Raw genomic sequence first — 26,209 nt, 5'->3', positions numbered from 1 at the left:
AAAAAAAAAAAAAAGCAAAACGGCTGCATGTTTACGCAGGAGTGTGGACCGTTGACGTGGCGGAGCAGTGTGGGCGTTTTCAGGGCTGACCTGCTCTTGCCTCACGTTGGCCTTGTCTGTACGGCTTGAGAGGGACGTATCACCAACCATTGTGTGCACAGAGCATTTCTTCCGGGCCCTGAACAGCTAGGCCAAAGGGCAGAAAGGTGCCCAGTCCCTCTCCAGTGCCCTGATGGGATCATTGGTGGAATTCCCCCTCTCTAAGGAGAGCACTCTGGGTTCCACCTAATGAAAAAGGCCAGTCTCTTCTCTTAACAAAAGAGCCTTTAATACAAAAATTAGCCAGGCATGGTAGAGCGCACCTGTAGTCCCAGCTACTCTGGAGGCTGAGGCAGGAGAACTGCTTGAACCTAGGAAGTGGAGGTTACAGTGAGCCAAGACTGTGCCACCGCACTCCTGCCTAGGCAACAGAGTGAAACTCTACTTTAAAAAAAAAAAAAAAAAAAAGCCTTTAGCTTGTATGTGCTAAGCCATGTGGGTGTTAATCGCCCAGGTGATGTGCTCCTGCCCTGGCCAGGGAGGGTCTGTGCATCCCAGAAAGCAGGAAAGAATGTGAGTTGCACACCTTGTTGCCCCAGAGGGAGCCGCATTGCCACAAGCCCAGTCTGGGCCTCCCCCAGCTCTACCCGGCCTCGGCTCCTTCATTCATTCATGCCACAGTGCTTTCCTGAGCACGAGCCTATGCTGACACTGGGAACGCAAAGAAAATAAGCCTCGCCTGCTAAGAGGTGGATCTGTAGCAGCAGGCGGCGTTACCTAAGAGGTACCCTCTCCTGGGCGCGGGGGCCACGGTACTTCTTTACAACGCATCCAGCATGCAGAGGCATAGGTGTGTCTAGAGGAGGATGCAGGGGGAGCAGCCCTGCACCAGAGCCACCCACCAGTCTGCCCTATTCATCAAGGCCACTTTGATGCTCCCCGAATGGGCAATTGAGGTGATGTCTGTGAACTTGCAGTTGGTGGTATGGGAGCCACTCACCAGAGCCGCGTGGGCCTGGGCTTTCCCGAGACAGCCCTGCCGCACACTGCCAGTGCTCACGGCCCGCTCCAGGAACCCTCCGGGCCACGCACCAGTCACCAGAGCATCTTCCCCCTTGCTATGCACCCTCTGCTCTGCGCGCAAAGCCCACGACCACCAGCCTGGAGGGTGTGCTCCAGGGGGGTCCCTTTCAGCCCAGAAGACTCGTGCTGTATCCACCTTGCACCACACATTTCTTGTAACTTATGAACCAGCAGAGCTGCAGGGCCACGCCGGCTTGCTTGCTTGCTTTTCTGTCTGTCTGTCTCTCTCTTTCTCTCTCTGTCTCTCTTTCTCTGTTTCTCTCTCTCTCTCTCAACAGGGTCTCATCTGTCATCCAGGCTGAAGTGCTGTGGCATAATCATAGCTCATTGCAGCTTCAAACTCCTGGGCTCAAGACATCCTCCCACCTCAGCCTCCAGGTCCCCAAGCTGGGACTGCAGGCGTGCGCCGCCACATCCAGCTAATTCTTGCGCTTTTTGTAGAGGTGGGGCTCACTATGTTATGGCCTCAAACTCCTGAGCTCAAGGGATCCTCTCACCTCGGCCTCCCAAAGCTCTGGGATTACAGATGTGAGCCACTGCACTTGGCCTGTAGACTTCTTTTTTTTTTTTTTTTTTTTTTTTTTTTTTTTTTTTTTTTTTTTTTTTTTTTTTTTTTTTTTTTTTTTTTTTTTTTGAGACGGAGTTTCGCTCTTGTTACCCAGGCTGGAGTGCAATGGCGCGATCTCGGCTCACTGCAACCTCCACCTCCTGGGTTCAGGCAATTCTTCTGCCTCAGCCTCCTGAGTAGCTGGGATTACAGGCACGTGCCACCATGCCCAGCTGATTTTTTTTATTTTTAGTAGAGACGGGGTTTCACCATGTTGACCAGGATGGTCTCGATCTCTTGACCTCGTGATCCACCCGCCTTGGCCTCCCAAAGTACTGGGATTACAGGCGTGAGCCACCGCGCCCGGCTTCTTTTTTTTTTTTTTTAATTTTTAATTTGTGTGGGTACATAGTAGGTGTTTATATTTACAGGGTACATGAGAGGTTTGGATGAAATCGTCACATCATAGAGAATGGGGTACCATAGACATTCCTGATTCCACTTCGATCACATCTTCCAAAATGCACACACCATTACGAACTGTGTTTGTGTGTGTGAGAAAGTACTGAAACCCACACTAAGACTTTATTAATTATCCCTGTTACAGGACTAACTTAAGACTCATCAGTAAGCTGATATGATATTTTACCATTGATTTCCATTCCCACCCTCCCACCCTCCTTTTTTTCTTTGACTTGTACGAGAGAAACCATAGCTCTTCTTTTTTCTTTTTTTTTGAGATGGAGTCTTGCTCTGTCACCCAAGCTGGAGTGCAGTGGTGCGATCTCGGCTCACTGCAGCCTCCGCCTCCCAGGTTCCAGCCATTCTCCTGTCTCAGCCTCCTGAGTAGCTGGGATTACAGGTGCGCGCCACCCTGCCCAGCTAATTTTTGTATTTTTAGTAGAGATGGGGTTTCACCATATTGGCCAGGCTGGTCTCAAACTCCTGACCTCATAATCTGCCCGCTTTGGCCTCTCAAAGTGTTGGGATTACAGGCGTGAGCCACCGCATCCAGCCCATAGCTCTTCTTTTCAGCAAAATCCATTGATCCTCCTCAGCCTAAGCGTTTAAAGTTCAATTTAACATTTAGGGAGTAAAAGGTCTCCGAAGGGACTCGTAACCATTGATTTTGTGTCAGACTTGAAGAGCTAAGGTTTAAAACACACCAGTCCTACCAGGTTATGAGATCCTTGTACCTACAGCCATGTGGAATTATGTGCTTCTCTTACTGTAGGTTTTTTTTTCTTTTCTGCAGAGGTTACGATAAAAGCACTTAAAGAGAAAATCCGAGAATATGAACAGACACTGAAGAACCAAGCCGAAACCATAGCTCTTGAGAAGGAACAGAAGTTACAGAATGACTTTGCAGAAAAGGAGAGGTGAGCATGGCTTCCGGGTGCACACAGACCGACATAGCATTTGCCCTGAACTTCACATGGCAAGACACGTTGATAAATGGACCTGCAAAATCAGCGCGCACTGTAACCCCATATCCGTAATAGCTGTAGGTAAAATATTTCAAAAATGATATTCTACATTTGTGAGGTTTCCTCGAGCAACATACATCTGTCCTTCCCCATCGGTGAGGGGTGTCAGGCAGCCTGTGAGCCCAAGGGCATCCAGGCTGTGCAGATGCAGAGGTGAAGCTCAAGACATGAGTCGTTAGCGAGGTGACACCCGACAGCTGGACCTGGGCTGAGACCAGAGAGGAAAGGCCATTTCCCAGTGTGTGTCCTCGGGGGACGAGCTCTGTGCTGGTGCTAAACTCTCTCTGCCTTCTCAAGTGAATTGATATTTAATAGTACACACGCGCGCGCACACACACACAATCTTGGTGGGTTTTTTGGTATTGCCTCTTTTATTACCTCACATATCAGGGAGTTAGTAAAGTATGTTAATGCACTGTCTAACTGATGTGAGTTTTAGATTTCTAATGGCTTACATTACTGAGAGTGTTTCCCACAAATAATCAGTTGGTTTTTCTGTGACGAGTTAATGAAAGTTGGATTCGTTGTAACAACAAGAGAGGGAGTCTGATTCTATCAGGCTGGAGTGCAGTGGCGTGATCTTGGCTCATTGCAACCTCTACCTCCCGGGTTCAAGCGATTCTTCTGTCTCATCCTCCCAAATACCTGGGACTACAGGTGCATACCACCACACACAGCTAATATTTATTTATTTTATTTATTTATTTATTTATTTATTTTTAGACACAGGGTTTCTCCATGTTGGCCAGGCTAGTCATGAACTCCCCACCTCAGCTGAGCCACCGCACCTGGCCTAATTTTTTTTTTTTAGTAGAGATTGGGTTTCACCATGTTGGCCAGGTTGGCTTGAACTCCTGACCCCTCAGGTGATCTTGCCTTGGCCTCCCAAAGCTCTGGGATCACAGGCATGAGCCACTGCACCTGGCTTCTTTTTTTTTTTTAAGATGGAATTTCACTCTCATTGCCCAGGCTGGAGTGCAATGGCGCAATCTAGGCTCACTGCAACCTCCACCTCCCATGTTCAAGCAATTCTCCTGCCTCACCCTCCTGAGTAGCTGGGATAATAGGCACATGCCACCGCACCTGGCTAATTTTTGCATTTTTAGTAGAGATGAGGTTTCACCATGTTGGCCAGCCTGGTCTCAAACTCCTGACCTCAGATAATCCACCTGCCTCAACCTCCCAAAGTTCTGGGATTACAGGTGCGAGCCACCATCCCCAGCCTAGATCAGATTTTTTTAAACTGAGGGTTTGAATTAAGATATTAAATTTTATACCTGCCCCCATCAAGTAAAAGAAAAGCAAAAAAGGGAAAAAAAAGAGATACTGAATTTTAACTCTAGCATGAAGAAATGTATGTGTCCATCAACAAGAAGCACTAAGTTTATGATTATAGGTAAGGGGTCCGGTGGGATTGTGGCTGGCGTGGGGTTTGGTTATTTTATTTTCAGTTGACTTCCTATGCTGATGCTCTTGGTGAACTTTTCTTTTTATTTTATTTTATGTTTTTTGAGACCGAGTCTCACTCTATCACCCAGGCTGGAGTGCAGTGGTGCTATCGCGGCTCACCGCAACCTCCACCTCCTGGGTTCAAGCAATTCTCCTGCCTCATTCTCCTGAGTAGCTGGGACTACAGGTGCGTGCCACCACCATGCCCAGCTAGTTTTTGTATTTTTAGTAGAGACGGCATTTCACTTTATTGGCCAGGATGGTCTTGATCTCTTGACCTTGAGATCCATTCGCCTTGGGCCCCCCAAAGTGCTGTGATTACAGGCATGAGCCACGGCGCCCAGCCCTTGGTGAACTTTTGTAAGGCAGGCTCTGTAACAACATCATTGGGTTAGGAGATGGGGCTCAGACACTGGACCAAATTGAAGGCTAGCTAAAATGGCCTCGAGAGAAGCAGCCTTCTATAAGACATGCCCACCAGCGTGCCATGTCAGTTTACCATTGCCATGGCAACACCCAGGAGTTACCACCCCTTTCCACAGCAATGATCTGACAGCTCAAAAGTTACTACCCTTCCCTGGAAATCTCCACATAAGCTGCCTCTTAATCTACAGGTAATTAAAAGTAGTTACAAATATGAGTGCAGAACTGTCCTAATCTACAGTCAGCACACGGCCTGCGGGGCATGACGAGACCAGTCACGGAGCTGTAACACTGCCGTCTCCATAAAGCTGCCTTCTGCCCTACCACCGGCTCGCCCTTGAATTCCTTCCTGGCCGAAGCCCAGAGCCCTTGCCAGCTAAGCCCTCCTTTGGGCTCACCTGCCCTACAGCATCACGAAGGCTTCTGGGGGATGTCTTTAAGCTGACTTCATCCGAAACGAAAACTGGCTGGGCATCGTGGCTCACATCTGTAATCTCAGCACTTTGAGGATTACACATATCTGTAGGCTGAGGCAGGAGGATCCCTTGAACTCAGGGGTTTGAGACCAGCCTGGACAACAGAGATATGCCATCTCTACAATGGTTGAATGAATGAATGAATGAGCCACGCCTGTCAGCACGTGCCTATAGTCCCAGCTACTCAGGAGACTGAGGCAGGAGGATTGCTTGAGGTCAGGAGTTCCAGGCTGCAGTGAGCCATGATCAGGCCATTGTAATCCAACCTGGGTAACAGAGCAAGACCTTGTCTCAAAAAAAAAAAAAAAGAAAAGAAAAAGAAAGAAAGAAAAAGAAAAGAAGAGGTCAGGTGCGGTGGCTCACACCTGTAATCCCAGCACTTTGGGAAGCCGAGGTGGGTGGATCATTTGAGGTCAGGAGTTCAAGGCCAGCCTGACCAACAAGGTGAAACCGCATTTCTACTAAAAAAAAAAAAAAAAATACAAAATTAGCTGGGCATGGTGGCTCACACCTGTAATCCCAGCACTTTGGGAAGCCGAGGTGGGTGGATCATTTGAGGTCAGGAGTTCAAGGCCAGCCTGACCAACAAGGTGAAACCGCATTTCTACTAAAAAAAAAAAAAAAAAATACAAAATTAGCTGGGCATGGTGGCTCACACCTGTAATCCCAGCTACTTGGGAGGCTGAGGCAGAAGAATTGCTTGAACCGGGGAGGCGGAGGTTGCAACAAGCCGAGATCGCACCATTGCACTCCAGCCTGGACAACAAGAGTGAAAATCCGCCTCAAAAAAAAGAAAGGAAAAAAGATAACAGCCAGCTCCCACCCACCCAGGGTCTTCCCTGCATCAGAACTTGGCTGGAGGTTCTCAGTATGTTCTGTCACTGATTGCCCAAGTTGGATCTGCAGTGTAGACCATCTCGTTTCACAGAGGGAGAAACCAGGTTGCGGGTGAAGTACCTCCTACAGCTTTTGCAGTTAATCAGGGCCAGAGGTGGGACTTTGCATCTCCAGACTGCCGCCTGCCCACTTCTGCCCTGGCCTCCACCTCTGCTCTGTCATGGTCACCTGGAGTCCTCACTGCAGGACCAAGGCCAGTCCCTTGGGGCCATGCCCAACTCTGCAGGTGGAGGCTGCATCCATCCTCCACTGGGGGAGCGCAGCAGGGCGCAGACTCCAGGAGAGGAATGCGAAACACAGAATCAAGGCTCGGAAGGATGGCCAGACCCTTGATGCCATTGATACGGACTTGGTCCTAAGTCAGTGCCTCTTAGGATAGCACTTTACGACCAAAGAGATTCCTCACCAGTGAGTGATAAAATGCAGTCAGTCTGTTTGCCCTGCCGTGGAGAAATGGGTTAGTAGAAAGAGGACTATCCCTAACTGGGGTGTTATGTCACCTTTTAAATATTAATAATAGTTATGTAGAATTCATAGTAATGTAAGAAATATGTCTAGCATAATATAAAGTCAAAAAATGTACCGTACAAAATTATATACTATACAGTACGATTGTACATCTTCCTGCAGCAAACTCATACATTACCACAATGTGGAAATAAACACATATGGGAATTAAATATTATTAAGTTGATTTTTTTTTTTTTTTTTTTGAGATGGAATCTCACCCAGGCTGCAGTGCAGTGGCACAGTCTCAGCTCACTGCAGCCCTCTGCTCCAGGTTGAAGTGATTCTCCTGCCTCAGCCTCCTAAGTAGCTGAGATTACAGGTGTGTGCCACCACAGCCCAGCTAATTTTTTTGTTTTTAGTAGAAACGGAGTTTCACCATGTTGCTCAGGGTGGCTTTGAACTCCTGACCTCAGGTGATCTGCCCACCTCGGCCTACCAAAGTGCGGGCATTACAATTGTAAGCCACTGTGCCCAGCTCTTGACTTTTCAAATTAGGTAAAGGGATTGGATATATTGAAAGATAGAATAACTGACTGTTAGAGGGAAGAGCTGAAGCTAGAATTTACTTCATTCTCTCTCTCTCTCTCTCTCTCTCTCTCTCTCTGTGGGTGTGGGTGTGGGTGTGGGTGTATGTGTGTTTTGAGACCATGTCTCACTCTGTCGCACAGGCTGCAGTGCAGTGGCACAGTCTCAGCTTACTGCAACCTCTGCCTCCTGGGTTCAAGAACTTCTCCTGCCTCAGCCTCCCGGATAGCTGGGGTTACAGGTACCCAACATCACACCCAGCTAATTTTTATATTTTTAATAGAAACAGGGTTTCACCATGTTGGCCAGGCTGGTCTTGAACTCCTGACCTCAAGTGATCCACCTACCTCGGCCTCCCAAAGTTCTGGGATTACAGATGTTATTCTTTATACCAAAAAACTGTGGATGGATCTAGGATTTAAAGATTATAATTTTTTAATGTCACAAACATAGTGGAAGTAAGCTAGGGTGCATATTTGTTATTAATATGACTGAAACTTAAAATAGATTCTTTACAACTAATAACATTTTTAAAAATCAACAAACTGGGAAGAAATATTTGTACCATGTAAGACAATGGGCTAATTTGCTTTATATACAAAGAGGTCTTCTAAATTAATAAGAACAAAATCCACTCTACGAAAATAGCCAAAGGAGATAAGTAGGCATTTCATACAAAGAGAAATAACGTAGCTTTACTCAGCAGTAAAAAAAATTTAAATCTGATTTTATCTTATGTTGGCAGAGTATACGAAAACACACTTACATATTGTTGGTGGGAGTTTAAACTGGTGAAAGTTTTTTGTTGGGAAGTTTTTCAACATCTATCAAAACAAAAAAAAGGGGCCAGGCGAACTGGCTCATGCCTGTAATTTCAGCACTTTGGGAGGCTAAGGCAGGTGGATCACTTGAGGCAGGGAGTTTGAGACCAGCCTGGCCAACATGGTGAAACCCTGTTTCTACTAAAAATACAAAAAACAGCCAGGCGTAGTGGTGCACGCCTGTAATCCCAGTGTCCTGGGAGGCTGAGGCAGGAGAATTGCTTGAACCCAGGAGCAGACATTGCAGTGAGCCGAGATCACGCCACTGCGCTCCAGCCTCTGTGACAGAACAAGACCTTGTCTCCAAAAAACAAAAAAAGATTACCCTTTGATCATTGTAATTCCTCTATTAGCATTTCATCCAACAGATTCACTCTCAAAATTATACAATATCTCCACGAAGATCATTGAGGAAATGTTCAGTAAAACGAACCCTAGAAATAATCTGAGTGTCCAGAGAGACTTGATTAATTATTTAACAAGAATGAGGAGGAACTATGTTTGCTGGAATAGAACATTTCCCAAATACGTAGATAAGTGAATAAGGGAGCCCAGAATGTGGTGCGTGTTATGATCACCTTTGTATTAAAATAACAGGGCAGGGAGTTTCTGTTACGATGTAGCATATTGAATACTTCTATTTCACTAGTATATTTCATATTCATATTGCACTATAGTATATTACATTACTTCATTATTACATTATAGTGTGCTACGTCTCAGTTTATACTATGCTGTGGTATATTAGTTCATATTTTGCTATGCTATGTGACACATTAGTTTGAATTGTGCTAAAGTATGTTAGATTTTAATTCACATTATGCTATAGCATGTTACATGTTCATAGTACACTATAGTATATTACATTAGTTTACATGACGCTACAGCATGTTACATATTAGTTCATACTGCACTATAGTACATTACATTAGTTTACATCCTGCTATAGTATGTTGCATATTAGTTCATATGACGCCATAGCATGTTACATATTAGTTTATATTACACTATAGCTTGTTACATATTAGTTCACATTATGTAGTTCATATATGAGTTCATGCTATAGCGTGTTACACATCAGTTCGTATTGTGCTATAGTGTTATATATTGGTTCATAGTACACTATCGTTTGTATGTATTAGTTTATATTGTGCTACAGTGTGTTATGCATTTGTCTATATCACACTATAGCCTGTTATATATCATATGTTACATATTACTTCATGTTATGCTATAGTATGTTACATATTTTTTCTTATTACCCTGTAGCCTGCAACGTATGATGTCGTATCTCTGTACATGCAGAAACATTTTAGAAAGAAATGAACTCTAAGGAACGGAAATGAGCCAAGGAATAGTAAGAGTCTCACACTTTCCATGCGCTCATCATATTTCATTACATCCTTGAGAGTACATTGGTTTCATAATTGAAATACATGAAAATATTAGCAGTGCTTTTCTAGAGGTGATGGGAATTGGAGCGACTTCGTAAACTGTGTCATTTCTACTTTTCTGTATTCCCAGTTTATTATTATGAGAGCATATGTTATATTTGTATGATATAAAAGTAATAAACTTATTTTTAGAGGATTGGTTTTTTTTTAAGATTAAGAGGCAGGAATGCTATTTATTGACCAGGGAATTCACTTAGCGATCCTGGGAAATGTGAATCTGTGGAATGCAGTTGCGAGCGTTCACAGTGTCCCCATTAGGTATTGCAGTTGCGTTTTGCATTCCATTATAACAGAGACAGAACAGCTGCCACATCTATTTAGTGCATCCTTTATTCCAACAAACTCCTTCATTGTGTCAGCAGAATGTAAATGGATCATTCTTCTTGGGCTAACTTCAGAAAACAATGAGTGCGTGATGATGATTTTTTTTTTTTTCTTTTTAAAATCTGGCATTTCAAGAACAAATTACATTTAGGATAACCTTCTACGCCAATTACCACCCGTCAAGCCCTTGCAGGGTGCACGCTTCCCGTGATGTGACACGCGGTTACAAAGCTGGGATGTGGAAGCCGCGGGAGCCAGGCCCACGGCACACGTGTCATTGCGGGCGATACCCCGTGGCGCGCCTGTCACCAGCTGAGTGCAGGGAGGGAGCTGAGCTCAGCCCAAACGCACACGTGCATTTCAGTGGATAAAGGAGATGACCAATTTGGCTACATCCTCTTCCTTTGCAGAAAGCTGCAGGAGACACAGATGTCCACCACCTCGAAGCTGGAGGAAGCTGAGCATAAGGTTCAGAGCCTACAAACAGGTTTGACACTCTCCTTCCTAGTACCGTGGATGTGGGGAGGACCCAGGGGGAGAGTGGGGTCGGTCCCCTGACCGCCCTGGTCCCTGCAGATACCTGTTGCTCTTGGGACCCGTGGGAGCTGCTGTGAGCCCACGCTGAAGAATTCCGCAGCACGCCTGCCAGCTGCTGTGCCTCATTACTCACTGACTTTGAGTTCTTAATGTAGAGGTGGGAGGATCTCGGTTCCATTTTCATCCCTTCCACACGCCATCCTTTCTTCCTGCTCTTTTTCCAACAAACACGTCTAAATCACCAAACTGTCAAAGACTGACATTTCATTTGCAACAATAATAGAAAAAAAAAAAACTTACTTCTACCCTAAATGAAGTTAAAGAGAACAGTAATTTCAGACCTTTAAAATGTAAAAGCCACCAAAAAAGGTTATGCTCAAGTTTTTACAGTTTCTTTAAACTTCTTTTTTTCTCTCTTTTTTCTTTTTTTGTTTTGTTTTGTTTTTGTTTTTGGGGGACAGCTCTATCACCCAGGCTGGGGTTCAGTGGCGTGATCTCAGGTCACTACAACCTTCACCTCCCTGGGCTCCAGCAATTCTCCCATCTCAGCCTCCCCGGTAGCTGGGATTACAGGTGCCTGCCACCATGCCCAGCTAATTTTTGTATTTTTAATAGAGATAAGGTTTCACCATGTTGGCCAGTCTGGCCTAGATCACCTGAGCTCAAGTGAGCCACCACGCCCAGCCTCTCTTTTTTATTTCTGAAATAGGAGCATCACCATGTATTCCATTTAAATGTGTTTTTTAATTTTATTATTTTTTGGGTGACCCAGAACTGAGCAGATTATTTAAATGTAGACAGACATCAGAAGACATTATTCAAGTTAAAACACAAATGACAAGAGTGAGAGAAAATAATCACAACAAATTTGACAAACGGATAATAAACAACAAAATGTAAAGGCTGCCAGTCAATCCGTTAAGCTAGAGAAACAGTGCAGTAGAACAGTGAGCAGGCAGTCAGTTCACAGAAGAAATGCAAATGGAAACCACATATGAAGAAATGCAAAGTTTTTTTTTTTACAGTCAGGGAGATGCAGATTAGTGAAAGACTGTTTTGCCTATCAGACTGTCAGAATTTTTAAATTTTTTATTTCTTTCTTTTTCTTTTTCTTTTTCTTGAAATGGAGTCTCGCTCTATCACCCAGGCTGTAGTGCAGTGGTGTGATCTCTGCTCACTGCAACCTCCATCTCCAGGGTTCAAGAGATTCTCCTGCCTCAGCCTCCCGAGTAGCCGGGATTACAGGCACGCGCCACCACACTTGGCTAATTTTTGTATTTCTAGTAGAGACGGGGTTTTGCCGTGTTGGCCAAGCTGATCCTGAACTCCTGACCTCAGGTGATTTGCCCACCTCAGCCTCCCAAAGTGCTGGGGTTACAGATATAAGCCACCTTGCCCCGCCAGAAATAACAAAATACACCTTAAAACATGAGATGATCCAGGTGCAGTGACTCACACCCATAATCCTAGCACTTGGGGAGGCCAAGGTGGGAGGATCACTTCAGGCCAGGAGTTCCAGACCAGCCTGGGCAACATAGTAAAACCTTATCTCTACAATAGCCAAGAATAGTGGCTTGCGCCTGTAGTCCTAGCTATTTGGAAGGCTGAGTGAGGCAAGAGGATGGCTTGAGCCTAGGGGTTCAAGGATGCAATAAGCTGTGATTGTGCCATTGTACTCCAGCCTGGGTGACAGAGTGAGAAACCTTGTCTCTTAAAAACAAAAGGGATGGGCCGGGTACGCAGGCTAATGCCTGTAATCCCAGCACTGTGGGAGGCCAAGGCTGGCGGATCACCTGAGGTCGGGAGTTCAAGACCAGCCTGACCAACATGGAGAAACCCCATCTCCACCCACACACACACAAAAAAAAAGCAGTAAAAATCACATATAATGAAAGAAGTACTTGGAGGAAAAGTCATAGCATCATAGCCCTAAATATCTATATAAATAAAGAAATATAAATCTTTCTTCTTATTTAAGGCTTGGTCATAGCCTTAAATATCTATATAAATAAGGAAAAAAGGAATGGNAAAAAAAAAAAAATCGGAAGGAATGGACAGACAAAAAAAAAAAAAAAAAAAGAAGTAAAAATTATTAAAAAAAAAAAAAATCGGAAGGAATGGACAGACGGGTGGAGGGAGGGGAGGAGGGAAGGAAGGAAACTATTAACATTGGTTCTGTCTTTGCAGGTGCTTGGGATTAGATGAGGCAGAGATGAAAGGGGATTTCCTATTGTATTTTTTGTATTTTCATCATCTTGGCCTTTTTTGTATTTTTTTAATCTTTATTTTTTCACACTCTTCACAGAAATCTCTGCCTCTTTTGAAATGGGAATAGATTAGATGTATATGCGTTCTTTTTAACCTTTATTTAGAGAGTGTCTTATGTCACGATTTATATTCTTTGCCTTTCAGCCCTGGAAAAAACTCGAACAGAATTATTTGACCTGAAAACCAAATACGATGAAGAAACTACTGCAAAGTAAGTCTCCCTGCTTGGCTCCCCTTAACCATCCGCATTTCTCACCTGATTTTGCTCTGCAGAGTAGGGCGGGGTGGAGAAGGTTCTTGACCTCCGCTGCAGGTACAAGGTGCCTTTCCCGTGAGTTCTCGCGTCAGTTTCAGTGCATGTTCTAGCACTCACTGGATAATCCTTCCAACAAACTTCTTCCCTTCTTTATTATGAAGCCTGGTCACTGCTAGGCCTTTTGCCATGAGAATCTGGGAGTTCATTTATACGACACACGGGGCATTTTTTGTGTGGAGTTGGGCAAATCCTATTCTCTGGGCCAGAGTTCTTCGTTTCTCCCAGGACCCTTTAGGAAGGCCAGCCTCAGAATAATACATTCCCATGCAGGCATATGGGTTCATGTCACACCTTACAATGCTAGGTGTGCATATACAGATGGATACAGATTCGGGCGAGCAGAGTCACAAAAGGCCAACTTCCTACCCAGCTCTTGTCCAAAGGAAATTAGAGGCATCCACTACAAGTGTTCTTTTTACCAGCCCATCTTTCGTGTGGAACACCAGCAAGGAAGGAATAATGATCGATATGTCATGAAAAGATGAAGAATTGGCAGAAATTGCTCCTAGCCATTTCCTCCTCTACCAAATTCCAGGTGGGCGGTGCCAGGCTAGTGTTTGAACCTCTTTTTCCTGTTCTGGAAGGCTCTCCCCATCTTGCGTGGAAACACACTTGTGTGCCCACTGCCATGTCTCTTGGGTTTCCCTACCCCAGTAACAAAGGTTCCCCCAACTCTGCTCACACAGTGCCTCCGTGGGCCTCAGTGAGAAGAGGGGTGCTTCTGAATGTCGCTGCTGTCGCCCCAAGCTCCAGCTATGTGTGGGGTGCTGGTACTCAGTGTCTCTCTGCCCCATCTCACTTGACATTGGACTTTGAGGGTGCTGCTGGGTCCATTGCTTTCAGGATGCTGTATGGGGCTCTTGACTCTTTGCTCAAGCTCCCCAGCTTGGTGGTCAGAATGGATTCTGGTCATGAGTATGAAACTTACACATGAAGACTAAAACATCACCACCAGATTCTAATCACTCCTCTCAATTTCTTCTGCTTGGACCTGATTAAGCAACTTACTTGGATTAAGTTGTTTTTCTCTGTAAATCTGATTTTTAAAAATTACTATATTTCACCAGGCATGGTGGTATGCACCTGTAGTCTCAACTACTCAGGAGGCAGAGGTGGGAGGATCACTTGAATCCAGGACTTGAGGCTGCAGTGAGCTGTGATAGTGCCACTGTACTCCAGCCTGGGCAGCAGAGTAAGACCCTTTCCCTAAAAATAAGAAAAAATTTTTTTAAATGTATTGTTTTTAATCTTAAAAAAAAAAAAAAACATGTGAGGGGCTGATTGTCCTGTCATGTAAAAATTAGCCTTGGCCGGGTGCAGGGGCTCACACCTGGAATCCCAGCACTTTGGGAGGCCAAGGTGGGCAGATTACCTGAGGTCAGGTGTTCCAGACCAGTCCGACCAACATGGAGAAACCCTGTCTCTACTAAAAATACAAAATTAGCCGGGCATGGTGGCACATGCCTATAATCCCAGCTACTCGGGAGGCTGAGGCAGGAGAATCGCTTGAACCCGGGAGGTGGAGGTTACAGTGAGCTGAGATTACACCACTGCACTCCAGCCTGGGCAACAAGAGGGAAACTCTGTCTCAAAAAAAAAAATTAGTCTAGCCTCAGCACTGTAACCCAGAGGGTAGTGGTTCCCCTGCGGCGTGCCCCACACGGCCTCTGAAATAAGAAACAATCTTGTCTCCCCAGTGGTGAGCCGAGCCGAGGGGGTGGTGTGCACGAAGGGAAAGAGACACACTCGGTGAGGTGATAAGCATGGCTCAGAGATGATAGATTCGTTCATTGATTCAACAGATGTTCACAGAGGCCTCCTCTGTGCCTCGCCCCTTGCAAATTCTGAGCCTTTTATGGCTCCATGGGGAGTCAGTCCACTGCTATCCAGCATGCCCAGTGCTGCCATTGAGGGATAGGGCACTGGCTGTCAGCTGGTCAGACGGGGAGCCTGCAGGCGGCAGGCAGGCCACTCCCATTGGGACAGTCAGAAGGTGCAGTGGCCCACACCTGTAATCCTGGTACTTTGGGAGGCTAAGGGGAGGGAATCATCTGAGGTAGGAGTTCAAGAGCAGCCTGACCAACATGGCAAAACCCCGTCTCTAAATAAAAATACAAGAATTAACTGAGCATGGTGGCTAGCGTCTGTAATCCCAGCTACTCAGGAGGTTGAGGCAGGAGAATCGTTTGAACTTGGGAAGCAGAGGTTGCAGTGAGCCAAGATGGTGCCACTGTACTCCAGCCTGGGCGACAGAGTGAGACTTCATCTCAAAAAAAAACAGTTCAACATTGGGTCTATTTGCAGAGGTGCGGATCCTAGGCCCGTAATACCAGTAGGGTTTCCACACCTGGGTTTGAATGAGGCAGAGGAGGGAAAGGTAGCTGGAGCCTGAAGGTAAGGGCCCCCTTGAGGGGAGCCGTGGCCTTGGGAGAGGACCCAAGGCAGTGCCGGGGACCCCTTATCTGACTCCCTCTCTCCTCCCACCAGCCAGGGAAGCTGGGGAAGAGAATAGAACATCCTCAGCATCGTGAGATCGCAGAGAAAGAATTGTCAGGAAGCCTTTCTAAAGAGGGTGGGATGGGATTTGAGATTGGAAGATGAGTCAAGTCAGGGGTTTGCAGAGGTTTGTGAAAATGCAAGCCTGTTGAATTCATTCTTGGGGAGGACCCGCCAGAGGATCCGAATGATTTGCTGTGGGCAGGATGGGTGCGGCCTGGCATTTCCACATCAGAAACGGTCTGGGCACTGACAGCGGCAGCCTGGGGCCAACCACGTACTGTGACAGTTCCCAGAGAAAGTTGTCCCCCAGAAATGCAAAGAATGGCCTGAGAGAATTGGATCTTGGCTACTTTTAACTTCGGAGGCCATGGGCTCCATCTGAGACCTCCCCCGCTGCCTTTCCCTCCCTTTTCATTTTCCAAGACAGATTTGTCACTATCCCATCTGCTTCAAGTCCAGCCTACACATATTTTATTAGACCAGGCATGTTTTCAGTAATGCATATGAATATAAGCTCCTTGGGGGCAAATCTTTTCACATAATGGTCTTACAGCATGTCAAAAACAATTTCTTTTCCCTCTTCAGAAGGAGGCGTTCTTAGGGCCGGAAGCAGTGGCTCACGTCTGTAATCCCAGCAGTTTGGGAGGCTGAGGCGGGCAGCATACTTTAGTCCAGGAGTTCGAGACCAGCCTGGGCAACATGGCGAAACCTTGTCTCTACAAAAAATGCAAAAATTATCCTGGCATGGTAGCTCGTAACTGTAGTCCCAGCTACTTGTGGGGCTGAAGTGGGAGGATCACTTGAGCTCAGGAGGTCGAGGCTTCAGTGAGCCTATATTGCACCACTGCACTCCAGCCTGGGTGGCAGAGTAAGACCCTGTCTCAAAAATAAATAAATAAATAAATAGAGGGATTCTTAGATATTTGTTGACAGAATTAGAGAGGCGTAAAGGAAGATGGGTTTTGGAGAAGGACTGACTTGGGAGTGATTCTCTAGGCTCCGGTACTAGCTTTCTGAGTGACCCTGAATACGCTATGACCTGTCAACCTCCCTTTCTGACCTGTACAGTGGCCATAACAGAAGTGAAGTCACTGGGTGGTTTTGAAGAGGAATGGGATGTGTGTGTACAGCACCTGGCATGGTGAGACTCTGAGGCTAAGCTGTCGACAGATAGAAGCTATTCCTAGCAAGCCTGCAGCAGGGCGTGGTATGCGTTTCTGAAATTAACGGCCTTGGAGGAAATTGACCTTAACCGCATCACCACGATGGGCTGGGCCCACATTGCCTGTCCGTCGTGGGGAGATGTCGCGGGGGACCCATCCCTCTCCCCTTTTTGGAGAGAAGCCCTCAGGTCGATGGCACTGAGGCTGCTCTGAGACCCTGGTTTATCGTGAGCAGTCATCGCCATGCGTCAGCTGGGACAGCACGGGCTGACTGTGACGAGACAACAGCAGTAAAGTTTTCCATGTGTAGGCTTGAAGCAAAATGTAATTAGCCTTTATGTGCCGAACAAGGGCCCATTGATGAATACAGCTGGTCTTTGTTTTGTCCTGTCGTTGAGAGTGGGAGGTAAAAGTGTTCTTCTTCATGTTTATTAATGCAAGATTCCTTAGACAAATGGCAAGCACAGTTTCATATTTGTTGGAACATGGGGACTTTGCCAAAACAGTTGTTGTGTAAGAGGACTGCAAGGTTTCCGATTATAACCATTTCTGGGTTAAATAAATGAATTATTTCTGCCCTTTTTTTCTTTTCTGAAATTTTTTTTAGAGTCAGGGTCTCACTGCGTTGCCCAGGGTGGGTCTCAAACTCCTGGCCTCAGGTGATCCTTTCGCCTCAGGCTCCCAAAGTGCTGGGATTACAGGCATGAGCCACCATGCCTGGCATTTTGTCTTTTCTTTAGTTAAAAACATACCTCCTTCTCAGGTGGTCACTCTGTGTACAGATTTTCCCATCTCTCTTAGCAAATGGAGGTTTACCACCCTAATCAACTTTACCTTGGAGGCTCTAGCAGAGGAACACGGTGCAGATTTTAACATCTAACAATTACCTGGGATGGATGTCCATGGAGATGGCGGATCCCTGTAATCATGCAGCAGCAGCCACCGGCCCAGAGAAAGAGGCCTGGGCAGCCCTCACTGCCCCAAGTTCCTGCGTCTGTCTCCTGCAGCTGTTCACTTACTTGCTCTTGGGTTTGGGTCACTACTGCACCCTCCAGCAGGAATGTCGCCCTCCCAGCCAAGCAGCTAGTGTTCTGGGCAAAAGTGCAGGAATTCGCATTTTTGCTAAAGCCCACGGTCCTGTGCTCTGTCCCCCCGAATCGGGGTTGGAAAAGGCGTTTCAGCTGCAACACACACAGTCAGCTTCTCGCATTCCTCCCCACTCGTGGGCCGGGCGCTGAGCCTTGATGAAAGAAAATATTGAACTGAAACACTACATTTCTCATAGCCAACGTTAGTCTTAGGAGAATTTGTACCTCCCAAACCTTTCCTGCCAGTAAAATTCGTATTTCTTAAGGTTACTCATGTTGTATTCCTAGCCTATATGCTTTTTTCAAAGAACAGCATTATATGTACACACACTGACATAGTACAGTTACAAAAGAGACATTTACGAGAAACTTCACTTGGGTTAATTTTAGAGTATTTTCTTTATAACATGTATATAACCGGCACTTTATCACAAAATACATCATCCTCTGAGACAGCAGAAAACTTTCCCATAGCTAACTCAGCTTGGGGGAGCCTCTAAGCTTCTTTGAAGGAATGGAGAACTCCAGGTTCCAAAAGAGGACATAAGACAGAATTTGAAAAGGGAAGGAGGCTGGGCACGGTGGCTTATGCCTGTCATCCCAGCACTCTGGGAGACTGAGATGGGAAGATCACTTGAGCCCAGGAGTTCAGCCTGGGCAACATAGTGAGACCCCATCTCTACCAGAAAATACCAAAGATAGCTGGGCATGGTGTTGTGCCCGTAGCTCTGCCTGGCCCCGGTGCCTCCCATTTACTTGGGAGGCCGAGTTGGAAGGTTCGCTTGAGCCTGGAAGTTCCAGCCTGCAGTGAGCTGTGATTGCACCACTGCACTCCAGCCTGGGTGACAGAACCAGACCCCATCTCTAAAAATAATATTATTATAAAAAGGAGGGGGGGGAGGAAACCAGCAGTTCAAGACACAACTCTGCATGGCAAGCGTGGATGTGAGGGATATTTTCTTTCTTTCTTTTCTTTCTTCTTTCCTTTCCTTTCTTTCTCCCTCCCCTCCCCTCCCCTTCCCTTTCCCTTTCTTCCTTCCTTCCCTCCCTCCCTCTCTCTCTCCCTCCCTGCCTTCCTTCCTTCCTGACACGGTCTCACTCAGTTTTTCAGGCTAGAGTGCAGTGGTGCAATCAGTCTTGGCTTACTGCAACCTCTGCCTCCCAGGTCCAAGTGATTCTCCTGCCTCAGCCACCGGAGTAGCTGGGATTACAGGCAAGTGCCACCATGCCTGGCTAATTTTGTTTGTCGTCCCAAAGTTCTGGGATGACAGACGTGAGCAGTGAGATCGATACGTTCTTTACGCACTGTGCTAGACCGTTTCACGGTGGTTTCCCGAGTGTTATCTCATTTGCCCTTTCCTACAATCATTGAGGCAGCTTTTTTTGTGCTCATTGCCTGGATGAGGAAGCAGTCCTAGGAACTCACAGTCAGGCCCTGGACCTGGTCCTTTAGGCTCAAAAGGTGCCAGCTTCATAATCAAGCAGTGAGAGTGAGGGCTAGCCAGGTGAAGGCAGGTGTTCCTGGGAGTTTCATCCTTCCCCCGCCCCACAAGCCCCTGTTGTATTTACCCTAGCAGATGGATTTCTCCCTTTTTGAACAATAACTCCACAGAACTGGGGCCAGATAGAGCCTAGCTGACTAAACCTGAGAATCACACGACTGTCTTGGCCATCATGTTTAGACGAATATTGCATCCCCTGATTTTGAAAGGGACAACTTAAGCGTCCTGAAAATGGAGTCTCTGCTGTACCTTTAAGAATGTAAAGTTTTCTATTTCCTGTCTTTTTGATGACTCATCAGTTTCCAGTACGAGTTGCTGTAATTATCCTGCTTGGATTAATTTCCCTAAAAATAGAGAAGCAGCCACTTTTATGGTTTTGAGAGTATGGACTTGAATAAAGAACCTACTGTCCCTTAAACCTTAGAGACCACTAAATCAGACTCGGAGGGAAAAACCGATGGCCTTTTTTTTCTCTCTGTCTCTCTTCCTGTGTCTTACCTCCAAAAGAGCCTGTGGATTTTGTAGAATGCCTGCACCATTTTTTTTTTTTTTAATCTCTACAAGTATTTTGCTTCACATCTAAGATTTGATGCCTAGGTGAGCCCTAAAGGATTTTCCTTGTCTTTGGTACTGACAGCAGCTGTTCTGGCCCCCTCCAAATACTACAGCCACAACCTGGTATCTCCCTATGCTGGGGTCTAGGCAGAAACAACGGGGTGGCTTCATAGTTCCAACTCCAGATAGCAAGTCCTCTGAGCACCAAAGATTCTTTGCTTGTTCTGTGGACCCCAGACATGGCTAGGAAATGTAATTGACATGTAATGGACATATCTATTGCAAAGCATCAATGAGAACTAGCAAACTTGACGCATCTCCTCCATTGATGTTTACAGAAGGCCTGCTGTGTACCATGGTAGGTGTGGTGTCAGGTGTGCTGGAACTATAAAGACAGGGCGGGAGGGGCCTTCCAGCCACCACATGCACACACACAGGTTCACACACTCTATACCCAAAAACACGCACACAGAAACAGAGAGGCAACCGGGCACGGTGGCTCATGCCTGTAATCCCAGAACTCTGAGAGGCCGAGGCGGGCATATCACCTGAGGTCAGGAGTTCGAGACCAGCCTGGCCAACATGGTGAAACCTTGTCTCTACTAAAAATACAAAAATTAGCCGGGCGTGGTGACGGGTACCTGTTGACCTGACATACACCATCTCAACTACTCGGAGGCTGGGGCAGGTGAATCGATTGAACCTGGGAGGCGGAGGTAGCAGTGAGCCAAGATCGTGCTACTGCACTCCAGCCTGGGCAACAGACTGAGACTCCGTCTCAAAAATGAAAAACACAGAGACACTATGTGTGTGTCCATGTATATAAAGACGTTTACAAATACATATAAAGCGATCAGTTCTTCAAAACTTTTTATCATACAATCTCAACCAGTCCTACTGCTTTTACTTTATTTTATTTTATTTTATTTTATTTTATTTTATTTTATTTATTTTGAGACAGGGTCTCACTCTGTCACCCAGGCTGGAGTGTAGTGATGTGATCTTAGCTCACTACAACCTCCACCTCCTGGGTTCAATTTTCCCACCTCAGCCACCCAAGTAGCTGCTATTACAGGTGTGTACCACCACACCTGGCTAATTTTTATATTTTTAGTGGAGACAGGGTTTCACCATGTTGCCTAGGCCAGTCTCGAACTCCTGAGCTCAAGCGATCCACCCATCTTGGCCCCCTAAAGTCCTGGGATTATAGGTATGAGCCACTGCACCCAGCCAATAAAGCAATCATATTCGCCCAGCATCCTTTGAGAGGGTAGTTTAGAGAAAATCATTATTCATAGACTGTCCCATGGGTTTGGCATACATTCATACAGATTTTACCTAATTAAGTGATCCGTAAAGTTTTTCTGATTCATCGTTAAGTCTAGGTAAGTCTCACAGTGTATACATGAAGCAAACTGGTAACGGACTTAAGTGAATACAATGTATAGATCGTAGTACATATGGTGATCTGTGAAACAGGGGTGTCCTGACACACCCCTCCCTGTATCCCAGAATTGTGGGGGTCAGGCATGATAACGGGTGTTCCTGAAGCCTGCAATCCAGCAATCTCACTGCTGGTTTTTATCCAAAGGCGATCGTTGTATTGCAATCGTGCCTGTGCGCACACGTTTATCATAGCACTATTCACACAGCAGCCTAGAGACGGAAGTGACCTACGTGTCCAGCTGCAGATGAGTGGGTGACAAAACTGTGGTGTAGATCCACAGTGGAATACGGTACAGCCTTACAAAAGGAAATCCTGTCATTTGCAGCAATATGGGTTCATCTGGGAGACGTTGTGTTGAGTGAAATGAGCCAGGCACAGGAAGACGAATACCACATGATCTCACTCAAGTAGACTCTAAACACTGATCACATAAAAGTTAAGAAGAATGGTGCTTACCCGAGGCTGGGGAGGTGGAGGAAGGAAGGGTTGGGAGAGGTTGGTTAAATGATGCGTATTTACAGGCAGACAGGAGGAATAAGTTCAAGAGATCTATTAGACAGCATGGTGACGATAGTTAATGCCAGTATATTGTAAAGTAAATAAATGCCGCTGGCAGAAACTGTTGTTTTTGTTTTTTGGATTTTTTTTTTTTTTTTTTTGAGACAGAATCTCCCTCTGTCACCCAGGCTGGAGTACAGTGACGCAATCTTGGCTCGCTGCAGTCTCCCGGGTTCAAGCGATTCTCATGCCTCAGCCTCCCAAGTAGCTAGGACTAAAGGTATGTGCCACCACGCCTGGCTAATTTTTGTATTTTTAGTAGAGACAGGGTTTCACCATGTTGGCCAGGATGATCTCAATCTCCTGACCTCAGATGATCCGCCAGCCTCAGCCTCCCAAAGTGCTGGAATTACAAGTGTGAGCCACCGTGCCCAACCCCGGCTTTTAAGTGTCGACTGAAAACTACCTCAAAAGAGAGCCTTTATTTCATGATCTGTACACCACAGGCTTAGCATATCGTGGCTGTGCAGGAACTCTTGAGCCTTCCCCGTGATGATGAGTGGGTCAGGGTTACTGCAGAGCTGAACGGCCTCTGCAGCCTGCCCGATGAGGACCTTTGCACTCTGGAAAGGTAAACTCAGGATGCTGCTGGCTCCTAAGCAGAAAGCAGCCGCCACCCAGTCTTCAAGTGCTTCAGCAGCAAGGAGTTAGAACAGAGGCCCAGCCTGGAACATTCACGCCACCTTCTGCCCCCAATAAAATTCCTTAAAACTGTGAGGTTCTGACTCACCACAGGGAGTCCCTGGCTGCTGCTGGGAGGGCCCTGGCCATGCAGATCGCAGTGACACAGCATGTCCTATTTGCTTCAGAAGTGGCAGAGGAGAAAGTGACTGGCCTCACGCTGCCCATCCCACCCAGGGCCCTTGTAAAGAGAGGTGGAAAGGCTGGCAGAAAGGAGAACCATCCTTCCCGTGGGATATGCATGCCCAGTCCTTCCCATGCAATACTCCCGAGATCGTGCCACTGCACTCCAGCCTGGGTGGCAAGAGCGAAACTCCATCTCAAAAAAAAACAACAAAAAAAAAAACCAGGCACTATACATGCGTCCAGGTATATAAACGTGTTTATGAATATACTTTTTTTAAATGTTGATCATGCAGTCTCAACCAGTCCTACTGCTTTTATTTTATTCCATTTCATTTTTTTGAGATGAGGCCTCACCCAGGCTGGAGTGCAGTGATTCAATCTTGGCTCACTACAACCTCTGCCTCCTGGGTTCAAGCAGCCTTCCCACCTCAGCCACCCAAGTAGCTGGGATTACAGGCTAATTCCTTTTACATGACACCATTTTCCTTTTTTTATTTTTATTTTATTTTTGAGACAGAGTCTCGTTCTCTCACCCAGGCTGCAGTGCAGTGGCGCTGTCTCGGCTCACTGCAACCTCTGCCTCCAGGTTCAAGCAGTTCTGCTGCCTCAGCCTCCTAAATACCTGGGACTACAAGCATGCACCACCACATCTGGCTGTGTGTGTGTGTGTGTGTGTGTGTGTGTGTGTGTGTGTATTTTTAGTAGAGACAGGGTTTTATCGTGTTGGCCAGGCTGGTCTTGAACTCCTAGCCTGAAGTGATCTGCCACCTCGGCCTCCAAAAGTATTGGAATTACAGGCTTGAGCCAGTTCGCCCAGCCCATAGCATTATTTTCAAGTACAAAAACCATACATGTTTACTATACGAAATTTAGAAAATTCTCAAAGATTTTTTAAAGGAAGCAGATCATCACTCATAACCCCACAGCAAAGATAATCGCTGTTCACACTTTGGCCTATTTCCATCACCTTTTTTTCTATACAAGTGTTCCTTACAGTGACATTTTGTCCCCCATGCACCCATTGTAAGTTGTAGATACCGTAAGTCTAAATGCGTTTAACACACCTAACCCACCAAACGTCATAGCTTAGCCTCGCCTATTTTCGGCATGCTCAGAACACCCACATTAATGAGCCAACAGTTAGGCAAAATCATCTAACACAGCTGCCCCCAACCTTTTTGTCCACAGGGACCGGTTGTGTGAAAGAATTTTTCCCTGGACCAGTGAGGTGGGGGGCAGGGTTCGGGATGATTCAAGCACATTACATTTATTGTGCACTTTATTATTATGACATTGTAATACAATAATTCTGCTACTCAACATCATGTAGAATCAGCGGGAGCCCTGAGCTTGTTTCCCTGCAACTAGACAGTCCCATCTGGGGATGATGGGAGACAGCAACAGATCATCAGGCATTAGATTCTCATAAGGAGCCAGTAGCCTAGATCCCGCGCATGCGCAGTTCACAGTAGGGTTTGCGCTCCTTATCACATCATCTAATGCTGCCGATGATGTGATAAGAGGCGGAGCTCAAGCAGTCATGAGAATAATGGGGAGCAGCTGTAAATACAGACAAAGCTTCAGTCCTGCAGCACATCTCCTGCTGTGCAGCCCGGTTCCTAACAGGATACAGATGTGGAACAGATGTGGCCCAGGGATTGGGGACCCCTGTTCTACATAGCGCTTTCTTTTTTCTTTTTCTTTCTTTTTGAGATAGGGTCTCACTCTTGTCACCCACGCTGCTGTACACTGGCACCATCATAGCTCACTGCAGCCTCTAACTCCTGCGCTCAAGCGATCCTCCCACCTCAGCCTCCCAAGTAGCTAGGACTACAGGTGTGTACTACCATACCAGGATGATTCTTGTATTTTTTGTAGAGACAGGGTTTTGCCATGTTGACCAGGCCAATCTTGAACTCCTGGGCTCAAGCAGTCCTCCACTTTGGACTCCCAAAGTGATGGGTGGGATTATAGGCACGAGCCACTGCGCCCAAACCCTTTTGTTTTTCTACCAGTGGCATAGACTGATAACATTATTTTGAGTTTGAGGTTTTTTTTTTTTTAACCTGACATGTTGTAAATATTTCTTGCTTATCATTAAATATTCTTTAGAAACACAGTGCACACTGCGTAACATTCCATCACTCAGGTGAGTCCTAAGACTTACCCACTTACTTCCCTGCTGTAAGGAGCCTGATTTATGACACTGCTTTCATTGCCCTGTGGGTTTAAAACTGGGAGCTTTGTCCTTGCTCTTTGTATGCCTTCGTGTTCTGCCAGTGGCTTCGGCATGTTTTTCATGGTTTGTTTGTTTTTTTGAGATGGAGCCTTGCTCTGTCAGCCAGGCTGGAGTGCAGTGGCATGATCTCGGCTCACTGCAACCCCTACCTCCCGGATTTATGCAATTCTCCTGCCTCAGCCTCCCGAGTAGCTGGGACTACAGGTGTGTGCCACCACACCCAGCTAATTTTTGTATTTTTAATAGAGACACGTTTCACCATGGTGACCAGGCTGGTCTTGGACTCCTGACCTCAGCTGATCCGCCCACCTCAGCCTTCAGCAGTGCTGGGATTATACACGTGAGCCACTGCATCTGGCCGTCTGTGGCATCTTGAGGTAGCCTCCCAAAGCCATCATCAGACAAGAGAGTTTGGAAACCCCGAGTTCTCCAAGGGCTCACAACAGCACTGGCATGGGGCCCCTGTTCCTAGACTGCTGCTCCATGACATTTGTCTCTAGTGAAAATCAGGGGACAGTGGACAATGCGCTCAGCTCAGAGACCCTGACTCTGGTCCCATCTGTCCCCACATGTGGCCCCACAAAACCCCTCCCTCGGCCGCAGCACCGACCTTGCTGGTAAAACGAAAGGATCAGACTGGGTGCCAGCCAGGACGGAGGAGCCGGCCCATTTGTCAGCCTCTTGCACTTTCTTGCCCAGTTCTGGATCCCAGAGGCCTGGATCTCTGTTGCTGTCTCCCAGCAGGCCCTGTTTGTGGAGTGACCTTCAGGCAGGCCTGCATCCAGGGCACCAGGCACAGCATGAGTCACAGTGGGAAGAACCTGGGTCACAACAAGACGTGGGTTTGATTCCCGACTCTGTGAATTATATAACCCCAAGATGGGCAGGTTTCCCTACTCAGGCCTGAGTATTTTCTTTTTTGTTGTTTGTTTTTTTACCTATCTGACTGAGGTCTAATATCCAGAGACCTTAGTATGTTCGTAAATGAAAGAATGCCACTTCTCAACTCTAATCCCAATACTGTGGGAGGTTGAGGCAGGCAGATCATTTGAGGCCAGGGGTTCCAGTCCGGCCAACATGGCAAAACCCTCTCTCTACTAAAAATACAAAAATTTGCCAGGCATGGTGGCAGGTGCCTGTAATTTCAGCTACTCAAGAGACTGAGGCAGGAGAATCATTTGAACCCGGGAAGTAG

General features: G+C 46.5%; 1 protein-coding gene across 1 annotated transcript in view; it reads left to right on the top strand.

The window, feature by feature from the left end:
- CUX1 (cut like homeobox 1) overlaps positions 1-26,209 on the top strand; it is a 437,632-nt gene that overhangs the window by 287,048 nt on the left and 124,375 nt on the right. The window contains exons 6-8 of the mRNA XM_037740392.1: positions 2,925-3,048; positions 10,446-10,522; positions 12,985-13,051. Of these exons, the coding sequence (XP_037596320.1) occupies positions 2,925-3,048; positions 10,446-10,522; positions 12,985-13,051 (268 nt within the window). The remainder of the gene's footprint in view (positions 1-2,924; positions 3,049-10,445; positions 10,523-12,984; positions 13,052-26,209) is intronic.

The sequence above is a fragment of the Cebus imitator genome, unplaced genomic scaffold (assembly GCF_001604975.1).
Source record: "Cebus imitator isolate Cc_AM_T3 unplaced genomic scaffold, Cebus_imitator-1.0 Scaffold82, whole genome shotgun sequence".
In the NCBI taxonomy this organism is placed as follows: domain Eukaryota; kingdom Metazoa; phylum Chordata; class Mammalia; order Primates; family Cebidae; genus Cebus; species Cebus imitator.
The sequence above is the reverse complement of the archived record's forward strand: the minus strand, read 5'-3'. Positions and strand labels throughout refer to the sequence as shown.